This window comes from Prorops nasuta, unplaced genomic scaffold (assembly GCF_024137725.1).
Source record: "Prorops nasuta isolate Cenicafe-Biocafe unplaced genomic scaffold, Cenicafe_Pnas_1.2 PNAS00005, whole genome shotgun sequence".
Lineage (NCBI taxonomy): Eukaryota > Metazoa > Arthropoda > Insecta > Hymenoptera > Bethylidae > Prorops > Prorops nasuta.
This window is the reverse complement of record NW_027116802.1, coordinates 10,504,697-10,526,816: the sequence shown is the minus strand read 5'-3', so window position 1 is coordinate 10,526,816 and position 22,120 is coordinate 10,504,697. Positions and strand designations below refer to the sequence as shown.

Here is a 22,120-nt window from a genome sequence, read left to right as displayed (position 1 = left end):
AAGTTTCTGCAGAAAGTACGTAAAAGAAATTTTTAATTAATCAATGTAATGAGAAGATAAGGTCAAAGACGAACAGTTGGATTATAAGAAAAAGTGGCATTGATTGATAATAAGCAGCTACAGTGTAATAGTGGTTCAATTCTCGCGTTAATAAAGATAGCTATAGTATAAAGCAAAATTTATTAATTAAACAGGATGTAATTTTGTAGATAGAAATATTTTTCTGTACTGTTGATGTCAAAGCGTTATTGATGGGGTTGGGGTTTTAAAACATAAACACTCGTTTAGTCACATAAAATTGTGTCAAGGTAAGATTGAGCTGTGTGCCCTTGAATTGAATTATCCTTAATGGTCCCCCCGAAGGAGGACGCTTCAACGTCATTGTAATACTTAGCCTACCATTACCTATATAAGATATAACTATTTTACTCTTAAAAAAAACTTACGGTTTATTTCCGGTCAGACATTCTGACGTTACTCGTAAAATATTTAAATCATGAGACAGGCAAAAGTCCAACAGTATTTTTCTGAGCTTATCCTAGTACTGAACCTACTACTAAATGCCATTGAAATATACACGTGTGCTATTTCTTTTTCTAGTATACATTCGTATTATGTATATGGTGTGTGTATATAATATATATATATATGTATATATGCTAGACTGAAATCGTATCAAAGTATATGCAGAGCCTATAAAAGATTTTTAAGTTCAAGACAATAAATTAATAAAAGTACCTTGTATATAAATTTATGTATGTATACCATTTCTCACCTGATATTTTAGTATCACTTTACAGCCACTGGATGGCCAGACTGCAGTTTAATAGTTATACGTATACACCCCTCTAATTGCTCCAAATAAGAGTGTGTAGGTTCGTGTAGGTAAAGAAACTTTTTAAACATACAATGAAAAAGCCTCTCTTTACAGTTTGCAGAATGATTGAATAAAGAGCGCTAAGTGGACGGCGGAGCACAAGAAAAAGCTTTTCGCTTTTAGGGAAATTTGTTTTTCTTAGCCATTTGCTTCAGTAGAGGCTTAACCAACTTATGGAAGTTGTCGTGCCAATAAGTTTCTTGGTCACCAACAACCAATATTGCATTAAGAATTTTCCATCTCAGAGTATACTTTGTGAACGTAGGTATGTACATGAGAATTGTAATTGACGAAATAAATACAATTGTTATACATAATTTCTGAATCAATAATAACAAAGGATTGACACTAAAGCCGATTCTAAACTCAAGTGCAGTAAGATTATTTCATAAAGCCATCCTTGTAGTTCTATTCCACAGAAGTACTCGTGCTTCGCGTACTTTGAACTACTGAATAATACCTCTATATGACACTATTTTACAAGGAGCCCTATTCAAACAAATGGTTTAGCGGTTTAGTTGTTTCCGTCTCTATTACTCTATTTAGTATACAAAATTGAATTAATCGAATCAAGTGAATGTTGATTTTTTCGCGTTTCAATAGCTATCCAATGATAAATGAGAAATTCTTTTCAACGTCAATTTGAAAATGTCACGTATCCTTTATTGAATTTACGAGAATAAACATTTCTGGCAGGACTGACTAAAATGCTTTTTCTCAAAACAGAATAATCGACTGTCACAATTTTGCCAGTAGCAGTTTTGTTATCCATTTGGTGGTATTTGTTGTTTTATCCTGATCCGGTGTCCAGGGGTTTTAAGGGAGAGTGGTGACTGTCCCAATTCCTGGTTTATCCAGATGGAACTGGGAAGGAAAGCGAAGACTCTTAAGTGGCCGGAGGTAACTCTAATCCAACAGGATATTAAGGCTTCTGTGATCCTGTCTGTTTGACTCATGTACGTATTCCTCTTTGGTAGGACTGTTCTTCCATTGCTGGCATAGAAGTCAAGAAAAAAACTCCAGAGATTTTTCCATTACTCCGGATTAGTATGAAAAAATTGCCTAGCTTTGCCTTATGTGCTTCAGCTAATACGAGACCAGGCTAAAAGGAAAGGGTTGAACCGTCCTTAAGGATTAATCTGAATCGGTAAATCATCCCGGTTTAACTCGTGACTTTCTTCAGAACCTAAACTTTAATACAAGGATTCGTTAAATTTTTCACCATTTTTTCTCTAGCTTTCTGCTCCGAGTAAAACGAAAATATTTTGCTGTGTAAGGGGTTTTTTCTCTCAAGGCCATCTGTATAGGAGATAAGAGATGTTACTCGATAAGGGAGCCTCGGTATTTTTATTGGCTTTTGTATCGGGAGGGCGAACTTAAGCTTTCGTGCTACGTTAAAGAAGAATTTTCCAGAAATCTTCATTTTCATAAAAAGCGCTGTGTAGCAAAGAGCCACGTGCAATTTGTTGGAAGAAGAGTAAACTCTGATGCATCCATGAACCACTACAACTCCAACTGTACTACCACCTTAATGGTTGTGCCGAGTATTTCGCCAACTTCTATTTTCCCTCTGACTTATACGATGTAGATCCAAAATTGCAGAGAAAAGAATAATATATAAGTTGGTCACTCGTAAAATGTTTATGCATATTATTATGAGCTATTTTATTGCCTATTCTTTATAACATGGGAATTTTAATGTTGAACAATATCTGGATTAATGGGAAGAAATAAATTTTAAAGCAAAATTTACTGGAGAGTGAGAAGCAAAGTCATTGAGAATATTAAAAATATTTTCGAAGGTGATAAGGATAATAGGTGAAGTAAAACACTCTCGAAACTTTAAACATCTATAAATTATCTTTTATTCCATGGCGTCTTTATACAGAAATTATTGTTAAAATTAGCCTATATGGCATTTTATATATACATTTTGGCAATACAAGAGTTCTCCCGGCCGTAATCGATAAACTTTAAATTGTCATGAAAAAGGATTTCTTAGGGTACATCTATATAATAGAAGGAAATATCATGTGTCCAATGTATTTTAATAATATATGTCGTGCATAAATTAAACTATTATCATTAACTGTTATTTCGTTTTTTCTGTTATGATTTCGTAAAAATAGCGTAAAATTTAAGAATATACATATTTTTGTTAAATTTTTACATGAAATTTATAAAAAAATATGTATATTCTATATAACGCTTGATCAATATTGAGTCAGCGAATATTTGAGGAACTTTGGAGGAAAATCGAATAAATCCCTTTTTGAGAAAGTATGTATTCGTGACGGTTATCGGTTAATTTGTAAAAATACATCAAAGAAACTAAGTCATTTTTAACAAAATTAAAAAATAAAACTTACTTATTCGGTTTCATTGAAAATCGCTACGGAGTTTAACTGATGTACTTTAAGAAATTAACCGATAGCCATTACTGATCACGTTTTCATAAAAATAGATTTATTCGGTTTAGCCCCAAAGCTCTTGAATTTTTCATAACAATAGGTATTAATAATAAGTCTATACGGTTACTATTATAATTTGTTAAAAATTGTAATTATAGGGCAAACTTACACATCCACCATTTCCATTAGAAATCATTTTACTATTCATTTCCTGTTACAATTTAAAAATATTTCCTACACTTTGTGGATATATTATTAAGGTTTGGATATAGTTATAAACGCCTTTTCTATGTTTTTTTTTTCTTAAAGAGCGGCTACCCTTATTTTACTCTAGGCTGGTTTTGACTACTTGCTAAAAGGTCCCATTATCAGCAAATTTTAAGAGTTGAATGAAGTAAGATAACTCTCGAACAGCTAGTCGAGATGGATAAACAACTTTGCAACTTTCCCATTAAACATTTATTATAATTTGATTACTCGAAGTAATTCTGAAGACCCAATTCTAATCTCTATCAAATGTAGTGATTTCAATTTGTTTTAAAAATATATTGGTTATATTCAACACCAACTTATTAGACATATTTATTACAGATATAGTTTATTAAAGTTTGGTCGTAAACATTATGTCGTCATATAGTACATATATATTTGTAGCAATCCTCTTCAAAATGGTTAAAATAGATCACTAAATTTTCATAAATTATTACTGTTTCGTAACAAATGGAAATTAAATTGCATAAAATATATCCTCTTACTCTATTCATAGCAATCATATAGAATATATTAATTAGGGAAAAAATTGTTTTCTGTATATTGGTAAGAGGGAGATGGAGAGAGAAAAATAACCGAAAAGTTGACATCATCTAATTATCTGGTCAATTACATTTCTTCTGCGGAACAAACCATTATTATAGAGCCCTCTTTTACTTTAACCGTTTGAGGGCAAAATAACAAGATGTCTGTATTGCATGACGAAATAAAACAAATTAAGCTGCAAGTTGTTTATAATGGAAAAGTTTGATTAATACTTGTAAAATCCCTGAGCATGTGCTGTATCTTTTCGCACAACCTCTGTATAAGAAATTAAAGTTTTATAATTTTACAAAATGAATTCTAGCGAAAATGCTTTTCATATTGAATAATTTATTACGCGTGTTTACAGTTATAGTGTATCTGTACAATACGTTTATGAGAGTAAATAGATGAATATTGTTTAAGCGTTTCAATTCCCTAAAAAAAGAGACTTTATGGAAAAAAAAATCATTTTTGATAAAATGATTTAATGCAGGAATACTTGGTCTGATCCTGCTCTTGTATCCAATAAAATGTCCCGAGGGATAAAAAGCAATTTCTATTATGAATTTAGCTGTATCATGTGGCCGTAACACTATAATGCCTGAGAGATTTCTAGATCTAAGTCTGTCCCTTAAAGAGGAAAAGATTTTTAAAAGACGAATGGTAATGGCAAAAAGTTAAATTGGTCAGATTTTAATTCTCTGCCAGTTAATTGGTTGGTCTTTAATTGTATATATGTTCCTTTTATTTATTATTTAACATAATTACACAAGTAATATCGAATTCGTTTTAATCTACTTCTCCACTCTAGGAATAGTTTGTATTAAATTGTTCAATTTGATCTTCAACGTTTTCTAATATCTACTAATCAGAGAATTATTTTTATTTATTATTGGTCTATATGTCATACTTTAAAGGAGTTTAAAATGTATTTTGCTATAACATTGAGAAACAATGAAAAATATGAATAAACCGCCGCGCCGAAAGTAGATATAAAATAATTTGCATTTTTCCAATTAACATTTCTCAATAAGATATTAAGTACTCAGCCCAGAATATTAAGATGAAGTATGATGGAAGGATAAAATTTATCTTTCACGGTGAGCAGTCTGGAGATTCTAGATTGGAAATAGAGAAAAAGTTTCACGAATATATTCAATCAGCGGGAAATTCGATTTTATCGACTGAGAATAGTCGATTAAGCGTCATGCATCATTCATGAAATTCAGTTTATATTATACATGGTAAAGAAATAATTCCTGGATATATAGCAAAGGAAATTTTCTTTGTCTATAGGAAAATTATTCCACTGAGTATGTATATAGAAATATTCTGCCGTGCTTCTTTTTCACTTATAGCTATACCTAAATGATTATAAACTATAATCTGCTGTATATATATCTACAGATCTGGTTCTAAAGCCTTTTTTTCCTCCGTTAAAAAAGAGAGGAATAATCTGGTTTTAATTAACTCGATTCACGATTCCTAGAATAGTTGTTTATTTTTGCTTTACAGATTTCTGCAAGTGATAACAGTTTATCGCCTCTATAATTATAGGAAAATCATTTTCAGTAGTTAGAAACTTTTTCTAGCAATTGTACTGTATTTCCTATCGACCGTAGTAGGATTTTAATTTTAGTCGTGAAAAAATACACACGATGCATATAGTATAAAAATAGATAAAAATTGGAGAGGGAGGGGGGGGGGTGTCGAAAAGTCGGACATTTTGATGTGCTCAGCTGAGCGGTCAACGACTCGTCCCTAATTTGCAGGGTGCACTTAAAGATTCTCTATGCTTGATACCGTAGGCGAAGAAACAGACACGAAAGGTCTTACGAATAATCTTTCCACTTTCAGCTTATGCTGGTCTTCTAAGTCTTAAGCGAGATGGTCCAATTTAATTAGAGAATTTTCCAGGTTATCTTTTTTCCTTTTTAATCAAATTTAAGTATAGTATATTTCAAACCTTATCAACACACAATTTAAATCAAAATAGTTTTCAACTGTGCTACAAAAATGAATCAATAAATGGATAAACATTGCACATGCTTTGCAAATGAAGTTCCACTATTATTCCACTTTTATTTGTTTGTGGCCTGTTCGATCTACTTTAAAGCAGCCTAGAATTGAAGAAATTGTTTTAGAATTTTCCTCTTTCACTAACTATTAATTTGTACTTAACTGGTCTCACAGCTCGAAGATATTATACTGTAGCCGTGTTATAAATTTTTTAACAACTCTTATGAGTCAGCTTTTAATTCGCTCACTCCTCCACAGTACTTATAAATTTCTTTCTCTATAGACAGATTAAAAAGTTTCAAATAACATTTATTTTTACTACTAAGTATAACGTTAAACCCACATGTATGGATTAAGATCGCGTTATGTTCGTTATATAGAACTAATGTTAATATTCGCAATCGTATTAAAACTTTTTGAGCGAATAATCAACCAACTCGACAGTCTTATAAGTAAACAACAAGTAATACTATACATTTCTACAAACTTCGTCACGTTGGAACGAGTAGTTTGACAGCTACTGGACACAATCGATGACTAGACTGTTCGAAACACGAGAAACTTCAACTTGCCACTAAACCGTTTCTTTAAGAATCAAGCTCATATGTAGACACGAAGGTCAGCTTCACCAATATAAGTTTTCCTTTATTCAGATCTTACTAAACCTCGAATCGTCGGAGTTTACTATGCTGTTAAATTTAGCTGAGTTGACGGGAAAGCATTTTCGACAGCTTTCCCAGGGGAAAAGCTGATTGAATCGAAAACTTTCGCAGGGACTCCCGTCCCAACCGATGACATACAATTAACATTAGTCATTAACCTCGGATGTCGCGAAGCGCAATAAAAAGTCTAACGCGGGAAATTTATACACCTGATGCGGAAAAATGATTAACGCACTTTGATGCTTCGACAAATTAAAACAAATAAATAAATGGATTAAGTATATATATATATATATATATATATATATATATATATATATAATATAGAGATATATCAAAATTAAAATTTCGCGATCGGAGGAAAACATTTGAGAGGCGACAGCAGTATTATGAATATTTGATACGATCAGGGATTCAATTAAAGGACCATAGTTAATTTCTCGCGTATAAATTGAATTTAACGAACTAGGCTTGTTTATCTTCAGAGACCCATCTAGAACGTGAAGGTGCTTAAAGTGTAGACACTGATTTTCCAGAATGTCAAACACATACCTACATACCACCTTGTGGCAACTCTACTATACTATATATATATATACATTCATAAATATGTATATATGTAAGAGAAGGAGGGAGAGCAGGACCGTACAGAAGGTATATTTGTACTAGACACAAGTAGCTTTGTATCCAAGCACGACGTCGGAGGCCTTGCTGCACGTCGGTCGATCAAAGTGAATCGCGTTGCTACCACTCCTCTCCTTCCTCTCGCCGGTAAAATTAACGCTGGTCTCCTTATTCAAGGACCTCCCAGCAGTCTCGATTCTATCGAGATTGCTAACGCTCTTCCTGCGATCCACCTGAATGATGCCAAGTTCCTCGTCCCTCCCCAAAAAGTTGCAGAAGCTGGTTCGTCTTTCCCTGAGCAAGGATCTGTTCCCCAGCAAGGTAGGTCTCGCCAGGACATCCATCCTGTCGAAGGTGCACAAACTGTTACCCCTGTCCTTTTGGGGCGGCCTTGCCAAAACGTCGGTTCTGTCGAAGTGAGAAGGACTGCTGCCCCTGTTAGTCAAAAGTGGCCTAGCCAAGACATCCATCCTGTCGAATTGGCAGATACTCATCCCCCTGTCTCGCATTAACGGTCTCCCCAGGACATCCGTTTTCTCGAAATGACAAACGCTCATTCCACGCTCTTTCTGGATTTGTCTGCACGTAGGGGTCTCTGACCTCTCGAATTGGCAGAAGCTCCTTCTTCTGTCTCTCTGTATCAGTCTAGTCGTCTCTTTCACTGGACGAAGACTCCTCAGGACGTCCTCCTCGATTTCCGGCTCGATGTAGTTCTCATTCTCAGTTTCCCTCTCGTTTGCAAGCACGTTATACTCTGTTTTGGCTAGGGATTGAAGGTCGAATGCACTCTTGGTCCGGCGAGGCGATTCCTGGCTCGCAGGAAGCAGGGATGAGCTCGATCCGACGAACACGCTGTTCTGCCGGGGCCGTGGGAATCCACCGGAAGTGCAGCTTACCTGGTGCAGCGGATGCTCCAAACAGTGAATGTTAAACTTTGAATACGTTCGGTGCTGCAACAAGGAGAGAAACACGCTGCTATACCCTTTACCAGGATTATTATCTTCATGCTAATATTCTCTGCCTAGACTCATCCCTTTCATTCGTTATAATCTCTCCCGTATTGTGTATTATTATCGTTCGCTCACGATCATTCACATTTGCGGTTCAATTCGACTGTACGCTTTTATAACAATTATCAGGTACGATATATGCATGGATGCTGCGCGATTAAAATATTTAAGTAAAAACCTTTCAAAATGCTCTTTCGGCTCATCTTTATTTGTTTGGAAATAAACACTCGGTACATTAAATAACCGATGGTACGTCCTTATTTCACCGGAAACGACACTCTAAAAACAATTATGAGCTGTAAAACTTTTATTAAGCAATTTTCGTTTAATTAAAAAGCAGAATGCTGCACGAACGAGACGTGCGATATCCGAAATTAAAAAATAGGTCTGAATTTAATTGTTAAACGGGTACTGGCTCGACTAGTAGACTCTCCAGATGACAAACGCGACGTCCGAATGCCATATTTCTCTAAATTTACGAGATAAGATATAACGGTACGTTCATCCATGTCCATATACTCTCTTAGATTCCTTAGAAATTTTATGTAGCCTTCGCCTCAAGTATAAACTTTTATTGCAATTTTACGCCATTTACAAGAGATAAATATATTTATGCTTTAAAGAGAGATGACGCGCGGGATACGACTATGAAAAGTGGAAAGCTTCGTGTTACATTTGATATATATATATGAGAAAAATTGATTCCAGGTGTTAAATTTTGGAAAAAGAAAGGATATAAGCACACGTACTACTAAATCATCGATGTATGTTCTATCTATTTATATCCGGAGTAATATGCCTCGCGCGCGTTACGGTTTGTGGTTAACGCTTCTATAGATATAAATGATTAAGGGGAATCTCAGAGCAAATCGATAGGTAGTATGAAGAAGTTGCGCGCGAGACTGTAGAGGAAGCTCGTGGAAATCGCAAATACGAAAATGGCATATTAGTTTGAAGGCTCGAATGGAGCTTAAAGCTTTTCATTCTCCTATATACGTTATTTGGTCACATCAAACGACCAGAGAGATGAATTAACTCGGAGTAGTCTTGTCTACTTTGAGAATACTAAATTGAGTTGAGTCAAGTTAAGCTGTTGATCCGATGCCAAGTTTTCAAGTACCTCTCGCCTATTTTCGAGTAGATTCCCTTTGAAAGGGCACGAATCAATTCACCTCGCGGCTTGATCCTCATACACACGCAGCTATTCGTAAATATAATAAAGCTTTTGATAACTCAACTTTTGGAAATATTACGAGTGAGATTCGTGGCGATGGCCGAAAACCACTTTTGTCTTGTGTGTCTCGTGTTTCGCATCATCGCCTCATTCTCTCTCTCTCTCTCTCTATATATATATATATATATATAGATGTGATCGATTTCATCAATTGGATAGTTTTCGGAATTCCTGCATGCTTTTCGCAGGATCGCACACTGGACGAGAATAATAACGTGCGGGCTTCTCTGGAATTGTAGAGATCACAAGGACACATCCGGTTTGGCGAGAACGATACGACACGACGATCGTCCCCCGTTATTCACGAACGGTTTGACTCTTCCATCTTCCGGAAGAGAAGATTGAACGGTCCCACTGGGTTTGCAGAACTCGTCCGTGAATTTATGCGACGGCGGCGGAAGCGAAGTGAAATTCTTAGCAAGGCCAGTTCCGATCTGCTCTATTCCCTATAGCTCTATACGAGACATCCGCGGTGTGTCTCGAAATTGGCCAGTCGTGAAACAACTCGAAATTATATATGATAGGAGCCTCGTTAAAACAATACTTGTATAAGAATAATGCCTGTGCTTCTAGTAGGACTGATTAAAATCTATCCGGACAAAGCCCGTTAAAACTCAAGAATTACTTTGAATTACTGCAAGACTGGGCGGAAACTTTCTCAGCCCCCAGAGTTTCCATAGTAACTTTCATAATAAAGTTCGACACTACTGCGTTTAAAAGTTGCAAAGACGGAGAGTGTTCGATATTTGTAATCATTATTCTGCAAGAAATCTCTTACCTACCAATCGTGTATCCAACAGTTTAAGAAGGAGCGAGAGAAGACAAAAATTTAATTAGCGAGAAAAAAGGGAAGAGTGAAAAGGGGGATTTCCTTTCACAGTGAATCATCGAGGAGAATTTACCGCGGTCCATTTGCCCTTAAAATCGATTCGAAAACGGCACACTGACTGTTGCGCATACAGGAATCTCGTCCTAATCGACTGCTAGCTAGCAACTGCTACATATGTATATTTAGAGGTATGTGCGTGCATTGCAAACAATGGCGACCACAAATCAGAGCCCAGAGGCCTTCCGTTTAGCGGAATTATGGAGCTGCGTTTGCTACATTGCGCTGAAGTTTACGAGTTGGCAAAGAGCACTCGTGGGACTGATCGGGCGTCGGGAAATCCGAGAACGCAGGGATAACGTCGCTAAATTCTCACTGGTAACCAGATATTCCTAAAGCGGAAGTGACGTACGTTATTGTTCGCCGCTCCAGTCGATTCTTAATTCGATGCTTGATATATTTGATGGAGGGAAGAGGTATATGCAACTTACCGGAAGGGGTGTCGGATCTACGATGGCACAACTTTGCCTGTGCTGCTGCTGGAATTTCGGTTGGTATGGCTCGAGCATTCGAATCTTGCCCCAGCGATTGAAGAATAGTGCAATGGCGGCTACCCACAGAACTAATACAAACACCACGATCAGGACTTCCTCCGATCTGACCACGATTGCTCCTGTTCCAGGCATACCTGTGAAGACAAATCCAAGTTCCCTTCGGCATAAATCAACTTTTTCTTTTTCAACTTCGGTAGCACCGCTCCTGCATATCTCGATCCCCTCTACCTCATCCCCACCAAATGTTAAGTCAACCCTCCAGGAAATAATATTAATGGCGAAGCACTTTCGCTAATTGGACGAGCTAATTCCCAGTCTTCGCGTCTGACTAATAAAGATATACAAACGAGTTGGAAAAATGGCCAATTACTAATTTGGCAAATGAGTCCAGTAAGGAATCAATTGGCGAGAGTGAACAGGAACGTCGAGTGTGTTGCACGCGTGTGTAGCTTGGTCTTTGAACGACTCACCATCGGGATACGTTGAATTGATCTCGACAGTAGCACCCAATTCCGTAGGCATCGAGCCGACGAGAATATCAGACAAGCGATTCTCTTTGTTGTCAGGAGCCTCTTCCAGCTCCAGCTCAATTTTTGTCACGTCCCCTATAAATCAAGAAACATTAATACCATCGGCGTACCGTACGTGTTCCTATATCCATGATATTCTATTTGTGTTTCACATTTTTCGCCAACGATCGTCATCATTCGCTCAGTATTTCGTGTTATATGGTACGTGTTATGTAGAAGATAAAGGAAAGTTATTCATATTGTGCGTGTAAATTTACCATTATCACTGATGCTTTGTCGTTTATTCGGTGGAAATGTAACATGACGATGTCTTATAGGTCGATCGTTTCCCTCCACAGTGAGAAATATAGTTTCCCGGTTTTCTGAAATTATAATTAATGCTAATGTTAATGCTGACATTAAGTCAGACTAATGGGATGATTCGCTTTAATAAAATACCTTTCCCCACCCACAAGACCCCCGTAGCAAATACTCTTAAGCTGTTACTCTGTTATCAGATAGCAGCCTCTTGCCTCTTACTAAACATTCATGCCACGAACCACAAATGTTATGTCAGTGAAAAAGAGCATTTTCTCACAGCAAAATACATTTAATCACTTAAATCCTCCCATTTATTTTTATAGTTCCGACCCCGTTTTTGACAAAGATGTCACTATAAAAAGAGTTGATAAATAAATCCGTTATTTGTATAAGGAAAAATGTTTTAACGCTTCATTTATATTATCTTTATTAATGTATACAAAGATAATTATATGCACTTTGCGAGAGTCAATACTTTTGTGAGTGCTGCTCCTTAAAGTAAATTTATTATTTCTTATATTAACCGATGTAAAATTGCAATCAATATTAACATTGTTTATTCAATTACTTCCCATAATATTATATCTATATATTATTCAAGTTTTTATATATAGCGATTGAAAAATTCGTTTTCCATTAAAGATTGCTTAAAACTGAAACAACACAAGCATAAATCAGTAATGACGAGTGTGTGCAAAGCTATTAAATTTTTGCTTGGGAATTGATCAGGTGCATTTGGAAAATTGACAAAGGCTGAAAAGAAGGACGTACGCGAGGGGAGCGATGACAAGAGAGATAGAAGCGATCACTGTTACAGCCCTATCACTCACATGACACGCAGGATATCTTTTTGTCTTCGGTGAAGGCTAGCTGAGATTGTCGGTGGGTAGAGAAAAAAGTATTCTCTTAAAGCCCGAGGTCTCGTATTTCAGGATACCAAGATGTTCTTAACGTCGCCGGATAAGAAGCGTGAAACTTCCACCGAATGATGGAAGCAGTAAGGATAATTACATCAAACTTACATGTCAACCCCTCTCTGCTATTTTTCTTTCGTCGTATCACACCCCACTGATACGGTAATGCTATTCTTTTATTTTATTTATAGCCTCTCTTCAAAATATTATCTCTGACTTTAACAAAACGACTCCAATCAAATTTATCCATTCCTTTCGTCTGTATTATCATTTTTCCTTCCTATATATATATATATATATATATGTATACGCTGATCCTTTCTTTACTCAGATGTAAAGAATTTTTTTTTATGAAAATTCGAAGCGAAAAATTTTGTTGCAATTTCGCGAAAGACGTCTTTAGAAACGAGTTTGATTCTTGAACACAGAAAGCAGAAGAAAGCTTTGGTTCATACGTTCACTTATGACGATCCTAAACGAGATGATACCATACAACAGCCAACGAGATATTTCCTGAATCCTCCATTTCCGCATTGTAAAATCCCTGGATACAAGGAGACTCCTCTGTAACGTATACAATATCGAAAAATTCGCTGTTTCTTTTGTCGTTCAGACAACCCCATTTTTCCACAGAGCCTGTATATTACTACAGGAAAATTATGTAGAAGATAGAAAAAGATACAAAAAAACGCAAGCAGCGTCGAATTATGCAAATCTTTGACAATTGCATTATGCAAAATGTCAGACATAAAGATAAACGAATATCCTTGGAGAAACTGCGCGAGATTCGCTGGTATCGTAAAAAGTTTAAGAAAAACATTTAAATATTGGAGCCTAGGAAAACGACGCGCTTTAACGATTATTTCAGTATATAGAAACACACACCGGAGTTTTCACTCTACCATTTAATATCAAATTTCTACGCTTTAGCTTTGGTAAAATAATACTATTCCATTTACCTTTGGTGAAAATTAGTGAACGGATGTTTTGCGATACATGTATATTCGATACTATATGTATAGCGTAACTGAGCATAAACATAACGATAAATTTGTAATTAATTATTGCTTCGAGGACTTAATATTGGTGGATGTAGTACATAAATTACGAGAATTCATATATAGATGTACGAAACAAATTGGAAGATATTACTACAAATTTTTGCAGTTCTGAAAAAGAAGCATTCTGTGGAAATGGTAGCTTGGGGCGACACTGACACTGTGGAAAAAGACGAAAAGGGACAATTTTTGGTGATAAAACGTGAGTATAGCGACAGGATTTGGTTTGCCTGTCGCGACTCGATAACAATGAAAAGCCTTTAGATACAGCAAAAACATTTTTTTTTTCTTCGAGAAACTTCAATTCACTTTGAGCGTTTCCGTGTATGTGTGATTTGGAAATCTCAAAATAATAAAAAATATTTAAAACACTTTTTAAATGGATTGCCTTGAAGAGAATCTTCCGATAATGATTTTACAGTAATAACAATCGAGACGCGAGCAACTCGTACTTTTAAGTAACTTCAGTGAGTCTGCTTTATCTCAAAATCTTAACTTTGGCAGAGTCAGCGAGCATATTGAAAGAAATATCAGATCTTTATAATATAGAAAAGCTTGAATATCTAGAGTAATGAGAATTTTATAGGAGGAAGTAAAAGGTGAGATATTATTGAAACAGAGATGATGAAACGATAATGACAATAAGATTCAAGAGACGAGATAAATCGTGCTGGTTTATGCTCAGAGGTTAATCCCTGAAAATCAAGCACATATATGGTGAATAATGGCATTAGAGGCAATAGTTGCTCTATCCGTTCCATGATCAAAGCTCTGGGATTGGTCGTAGGCCAAGGGTTAACTCGGTCAGTATTCTCTATGATTATATACAAGATCAGATTCCATGGCTGCTATACATTCCTCTGCCCTTAATTGAATACTGGAACTTGCTGATTTTCAATCGCCTACAAAGGCCTAGTTCATTTCCTTGCAGCAACACCGAATTTATACTTAAATCGATATATCGAATGGAGAGTTAATTAGGAATGGTCAATGTACAATTATTTGGATAATATAAACAATTTTAATAAATATTTCCCATGCATTATACTATTTTGGCATCTAGTCCTTATTGAAGGAATTATAAAGGAATAAAGATTGCTTAATTCGAGATTTCACATTTATTGGATAAGCATCTTAGGGAAATTTAATGAATAGAAAAATATTATAAAATTGCTTTACTAACAGAAGAGATAAAATGAGCCATTTTTAACATCCTTAATAAATTCTTCATTAAGGGCTGAATTTAAAAATGGTATAAGAAAATTTTTCTTTCAAATTTTCATACTATGCAAATTTGTAGGAATGGCCATAGCGAACCGGTCACCCGGCATATTTATTCATTTTTATCGTTTAAATTATTTTAACAAAAAAGAATAAAGTGAATCGATCGATACGAATTTCGCAAATAACATTTTAGTTTCGTAGCACAACATGCCTATATAGGGAAAGAAGACTGAACTATTTTTCAACGAATTAACGAGTAGCAATAAGTTTGCGGAAGATTCATCACCTGTTTTCTCGCAATGCTCTTATCTTGGAACCTTTCTTCCTTTAATCACGGTAATGGTGGCTGCTGGGATTTTACTTGACAAGAAGAGTATCATGATTTATCAATGCTACCTCTAATCTGTTTGTGGTTAAATATTTCTCTTTATATTGATAATATTTGAAGTGTTGCAGGATAAATGCATTGTACAATACATTACGGTAATTTGAAAAGCCTTCTTCATTGTGATAAGGCATGCTCAATGAAATTATTTTTTCTTTAATGAAAATTAATGGGGTCGTTTACAGTTGTGGAAACTAATTAAAAAGGATTTGTAGGAAATGAAGAAGTTTGTAGATTTAAAATTGAAATTAAATAGTATTGCTAAGGGGTGAATTTTGATGAAATGCTTTATGTGCCATGTTTAGTTTTTGTTATGCCGGATGCATTGAAAGAAATAACTTGTCTGCTAATGCAATCTGTCCATACCTAAAATCGATCGAGTACTGTGGGTTACTTACATTGACGTCAATAACGTTCTTCGCAAAGACCTATGTAACAATACTGTAGTATCGGCCACCGATGGTCTTTAACGTTAAGCTTGCCGACATCAAATCCAAATGCCAACATTTTTCTTGATCCATTGCTATAAGCTACGGTACCGCTTTTGCCAGTTAAATATAAAAGATTCTTGTATGTATTATATTAACACTAGCAATTAATTAAGTTCAATCAAGAGGGTAAGAAAGTGGTTAATATTATAAATAATAATATTAATCACATTAATAGATTTTTGAATGTGCGATTAGCTATATAGTTGATCCGACAATTTAAACTTATAAACCTTTTGAAGCAATGATGGAGACGCAAGTTTTATGATAAACGAAGATTGACGAGTACCTTTCGAAAGCGTTAAATTGATGTCTCGTGTTTTCACGGAAAACAAACAAAAGCAAATTTAGTCAGCATACTAGGAGAACATTGCTCCGCATTTGCCTGAAATTACGATTGTCACTTCCGGATGCCTGTATTTGATTTGCTACATAACTTTCACCAATAAAGCTTATCTACTTAATCAAATTGTACTATAATATCTAATCAATTTTATGTTTTATTGACACATATAATAAAAATTTAAAAAAATACATTTCATACTAATATTTAAAAGTACTTTATTACAAAAATGTATATTTTTATATGCATTCGCAATCACGTTATATTATGCTAATCTATCGTTATCAAAATGTTTTTCGGGTACATCATCGGATTATTAATTGAAACATTCATCTTGGATTTAAACAATATTATTGTTAATAATTAATATTACTAAATAAGAAATAATAAAGGTAAAAAGCAAGAATGATTCTGAAACACTCAACTATTACTTGAGAATAAAAAATCATCGATTGGTATGGCCCGTTACATTATGTAGCAAATTGTTAACAATTATCAAATATCTCTTCTATCATGATTTAGATTATAAAATCAGTAAACAGTGGCATCATTCACAATAACGGATTGCGTTTAGAATTAAAATTAAAGGTAGTGATAAACGCATAATTTTCAAAATTGTCCATTGACATTGAATATTATAACAATTCATAATAAGATGTCATTTCTGAATAAAACCTTCAAAGTACATTTTCAATAGCATCTGGGTCTTTCAAATAAATCACAATGCAACAATTTTCCGTATATAATAATTCAAACTTGGTACTATACACTACCTTTAGGTAGTACTTTGTCATTTGTCAGCTTATAATGTTTCCATCTTTGAACTTTAAATCAATGGACTTCTTTTCCTGTGCTTCAACATATCAATATAAAGAGATTTTAATCAAAGAAAATAAATTGTCCTTAAGAGCCAAAACCCGGTAGTGTTATAAGCAGTTTTAAATGTGATAAATAAACGTAAAAATATTAATAAGAAAAAGTTACTTTTTCTAGCGATAATTCCTTAGTAAGATCACGGTGTATCGTTGAAAATCGCAGTGTACATAAATATACGAAACAAGGGATTTTAATGGATATTTGTGGAGCACAAACCGTTCCCGTGTATGTTCCCCACGTGACTGACGAGAATAGGAGCATTCCCGGCTCTGTTCGAGAAGACTATACACTATAGAGTTGTAGGGTAATGCGCAAGTCCACGAAACGAAGATCGTGTGAAAATTAAAGTTATATCGTTACAGCTTAACTTTATTTTAATTGTTGTCAACTTTTGATACATTTTTTTAAGGCTTATTGATGCATTACTTAAATTAATGGACGTCTTACAATGATTATAACGATTTCGGCGACAATTTTTACAAATTTTAAATTAAGTTAATTTTAGTATTAAACGGAGATATACATACAAATCGCTTGTTCTTCAGGAATCATTTTCTAAAAAATTATTGGATAGATTAATCTATAAATTTCCATAATTATTATCGTCTATAATGCCTTTAAAGCATTATTTTCTTTTAAGTAATAGCCGTGTAGTAAAAATGGGTACTAAAAAATATCGCTGTACATTGTCGAGGCCACTAAAATTATACATATAAAAAATAGCGAGAAAATTTCATTCATTTATGCAAACATACTTTGCACAAAGCTATAAGTTTCGAATTTTGAAATTTACAAAATATACAATGTTTTTAAAAATAAGGCCATATTTCCTTTATAAACTATGATTTATAAACATTCTATAGGGGTAAAAAAATTTTTAAATAGCTTTGTGCTAAGGCCTATAAATTAAAAAATATTCGCTTAAAGTTTCGGCGAAATCGGTTAAGCAGTTTTTGAGTTATTGTGCATTAAGCTAAAAATTTAGCACTTCGAGAAAAACGCATTTAGTTTTGAGTAGGAATGCAATTAAACGCGTGCTAGTTACGTTTATAGATTGTAATTTCAAAAGTGTTTCAAATTTAACACTAAACCTACCAAGGATTTTTTATACACGCGTGTTTACATTTAAAAAGGTCAATTTGACCGGCAAATGGTAGCTTTAGTGTTAAGTGTAAAATTTGAACATCATAATTGTGTAATATGTATTACTATTAAGACTAAAAAGACTGATATTATTTTATTTATATGTATTTTACCCCTTAACGGGATCTCTCACGCCTGCTTTACCGACAGTACAAGTCAATAAACAATTAGTTTATTAAAATTCAAACGCGAAGCAAATTGAACAAACGGACGTCTTTAAGACAAAGTGCCGGACCTAATGAGTTAAATGAGCTTAAAAACATTCAAATCGGATGAGAAATAACTCTGTACCAAAGTCCCGCGTTCTTGAAGAAAAGTCACTTCTGGTTATTTCCGTTTCAATAACGCGGGACACTGGTACAGCATTATTTTTCATCCAATTTGAGTGCTTTTAAGCTGGTTTGACTCGTTAGAACTGGCACCTTGTCCTAAAGACGCTCGTTTGTTCAATTTGCTTCGCGTTTGAATTTTATGAAATTAATTGTTTATTGACTTGTAGTGTGGGTAAAGCAGGCGTGAGAGATCCCGTTAAATGTAGCTCATTCGTATTCCTGTAAGTACAAGTAATATTTAACATTAATTTTTTATTTCGTTATGCTTCATAAATCTCCAATGAAACTATTTCGTTCGGCATTATAGTAGGTACCTCGTCAGTGCTATATCTATATGGTAACTAACACATTTACATTTGATTAATCAATTAATAATCTCATTCTTATATAAAAAAGTCATTGTAAACTTGTAAGCTTTTATAGGCACTTTTTCGTGATTAAAATAATACGCCCACATTACATTAAGTCATATTAAAAGTTATTGATGGTTATGAATAAATATATACGTCTGTAAAAAAACATGCGTGCGCGCGGCAAATGCATAGTCCTAAAAGTAACATAGGATCCTAGGAAACAATACGTCAAATTAATTATTATAAATAGTGCTCAGTATTTAATTTCTTATAACGACTATGTTCAAAATAATTATTATCAGAAAAATTATAAAAAAAACTTACTGGACCATATTTCATGATATTGTATAAAAAGGCAAGCTGTTAAAATTTACGGTGGCCCTGGCAAATATTTGTATTAATTATCTATTCCCGAGTATATTTGTTACAATATATTCTAATAAACAGAAAAATTAATAAAAACAAAAAAAAATACTTTTAGGATACTATATTATTTCTCTAGGATCAATATACTATCTATTTTTTATTACTAGAAAAAAATACTTATTTAAATACCTCCAAATGTTATGCTTTGTACGTCAAAATATCTGCTTTACATAGGTCATTTGTATGTTAAATTAGAGCAAATATTTTAATATTTGCTCTCCTAATCTTTGTTCTTCTAACGTTTGTTCTACTGTTTGTTCTCCTAAATGTTGATACTGCATATCTCTAAGTTTACATAGAAATTGGGAAAAGGCTTCAGCAAAACATTTAAAAAATTTGCCCATAGACGTAGTTACTACAGTTACCATTTCCGATAAATGTTTGCATGCAATGTTCAATTTCATTTGATTTTTGTAATATTCTCCATAAATATAATACAAAGCCTCCTTACAGTAGCCCCATAAAAATTTCAACACCAGATGTAAATCTTTAGGTGTCATGTCTCCACTGAAGAAGTCCGTCGATGCTTGAAGTAATAAAGTTATAATGTATTTTGGTTGATTTAATTGCTGTATCTCTGTAATAATTTCTTCATAATCTGTATAGTCTTTTATAGCAGTATCAAATTTGAGGAAAAATTTCTTAATTTCGTCCTTTATAACAGTTGCTATATTGCTTTTTATTCCATTAGGAACCATCATAGTAACTGTTTTTGCAATATCTACAACTAATAGTATTGGACTAATTAATACTGTGCTGTTTATGTAAATTCTGTCATTTATAAAATTCTTTATCTCTGAAAAATAATTATAATTATGTTTATATAAATCAATCGTTTGGTAAATTATTTTTACACTGCGAATGATATCCATGGATTTATTGACAGAAGAATTGTTAATTTTTTGAAATTCTGTAATATGTCTTTCTGATTTTAGACTTTGTTCGTATTTATGAAGAACATTTGATTTAGAATTGTATATAAATTTTTCAGCAAATTTTAGTGTTGCAATACTCATCCCGAAATGCATGAGCTGCAACGAAAGTAGGAAAATATCTGTGGGAGTAATTGTTTCATTTTCTTTAAATTTTCTATACAAGCCACAAATTTGAAGACCAAGAATAGCGCTGCTGCTAGAGATATGAAGTCCTTGTGTTACATTAAATGCTGTTTTTTGCATGTTATTTATTTTTTCACTCGTATTAACCACCCTTTTAAATATGAGAATTCTTCCAGTAGCTGCAATTGATGAAACATTTTCAGCAATGGCAAACCAAGACTTAGCTGCTTCTCCATCCACTAAACTCTGTTTGTGATCACTGCGGTCTTTTAGGTCTACTACTGCTTGAGCAATATTCCATATACCACTGGCAGCACCAATAGCTATACCTATAAAAATTTTTATTGATAAAATCTAATAGTTTATATTATTAAAACATGGTAACTAAATGGTAATTGAACATATAAATTAAAATAATTACCTGATATTGCTACTGCTGGTCCTATTGGTGTAAATAATGCTGCTAAACCTACACCAACAGAATAAGTTTTACCAATTGTAGAAGTAACATTTAAGACATTTTTAGCAACATCCATTGCATTATAAGATGGTGCCAATAATTCTATCCACACAGTTGTTTGATCTTCTGTACATAAGCATGATGGATCAGCTTGATAGCGTGCATCTTTTGGTAAAATCATATAACTTTTTGGTAAATTATTATTCTGTTTATAGTCTTCCCAGTTTTCATATACTCTCCCTGAAGTATCTATGTACCATATTGTTTCAGATTTGTCATCGAACATTTTCTTTACTTTAAAAATTGGAACTGGACAAGAATAAAAAGGACTATTATTATTGCTAGCAGTGTTATCTTTTTCTATATAACTTGATTCTTCTGTTAATATAAGTACATTATAAATCACACTGCAATAAATATCTTTAGTATTATCAAAAGTTGCATGGTCATAAATAATTTTAAAGAGGTGTTCAACTATTATATTTATTTTTGCAGGAAATTCCACTAGATCTAAAACTGTGTAAGGTGAGCTAGTCAAATTGTTATTTCTATCAAATGTTTCAGGACTTAAAGTAAAAGCAATCATCATCTTTAGATATTTGTGCTCGTTTTCTTTATAAAAATACCAATCTGGTAAATGTTCATAAAATTGCTGCTGTATTTTTGTTCCTTCTTTGATTAGTGGCTGCTATTAAAAAAAATGTAAATTAACATTTTAACACGTTCGGTGTGCCTATAACATTTATAAACGTTATGGACATAACAAATAATAAATATATCTTACCAAATTAACTTGCGCCATTTTAAACTGACACTGAGGAAGGATTTTTGTATAACGTATGTATATAAACTTTTTTAATTTACCCTATTTTTGAATCGTCTTAAGTGTAATTCTTGCAATTACAGCTATAACTGGACCTGGACGACTAAAGTTGACAAATAAAGTCGAAAAGTTATAGTACGTATATGTAAAAATGCACGAGTGCGATTCCTGAGGTTCTGGCACTTCTGGCTTCTGCGTCTTCTACACACCTATTGTTAGCGTGATGGCTGTCAAGTAATTTCGGGATTCCCCACAATGTTGAAAATTTACTATCATAGACAGTCATAGAGTAAGGGCTTATTCCACTTAAGGCCAAGGTTGCCAAGTGTAGTACTTTCGGTACTACCGTAGTACCCAAAAGCGACATATCCTATAGCGTAGTACTATTTTGGGTA

The 22,120-nt window shown here is 33.9% G+C and overlaps 1 protein-coding gene across 7 annotated transcripts; it reads right to left on the bottom strand.

Annotated features, from left to right (window-relative positions):
* Positions 1-2,744: 2,744 nt before the first annotated feature.
* On the bottom strand, positions 2,745-22,049 carry LOC136773404 (uncharacterized). Of its 7 annotated transcripts, XR_010822613.1 has the most exons (7): positions 21,687-22,048; positions 20,864-21,590; positions 17,239-20,771; positions 15,822-15,964; positions 15,325-15,398; positions 11,800-11,904; positions 11,588-11,617 (listed from the first exon to the last, which is right to left on the bottom strand). XR_010822613.1 is itself a non-coding variant. In XM_066727054.1 (6 exons), exons 4-6 carry the CDS (start codon positions 11,532-11,534, stop codon positions 7,430-7,432), a joined length of 1,158 nt encoding a protein of 385 aa, XP_066583151.1. In that variant the 5' UTR covers positions 11,535-11,617; positions 11,800-11,904; positions 15,325-15,398; positions 17,239-19,563; the 3' UTR covers positions 2,745-7,429. The 7 variants fall into 7 exon arrangements, 2 of the variants coding, with proteins under 2 accessions (XP_066583151.1, XP_066583152.1); XM_066727054.1 differs by lacking the exons at positions 15,822-15,964; positions 20,864-21,590; positions 21,687-22,048 and adding exons at positions 2,745-8,338; positions 10,950-11,146 and having other exon boundaries at positions 11,483-11,617; positions 17,239-19,563; XR_010822616.1 differs by lacking the exon at positions 15,822-15,964 and having other exon boundaries at positions 20,864-21,587; positions 21,687-22,049.
* Positions 22,050-22,120: the final 71 nt, after the last annotated feature.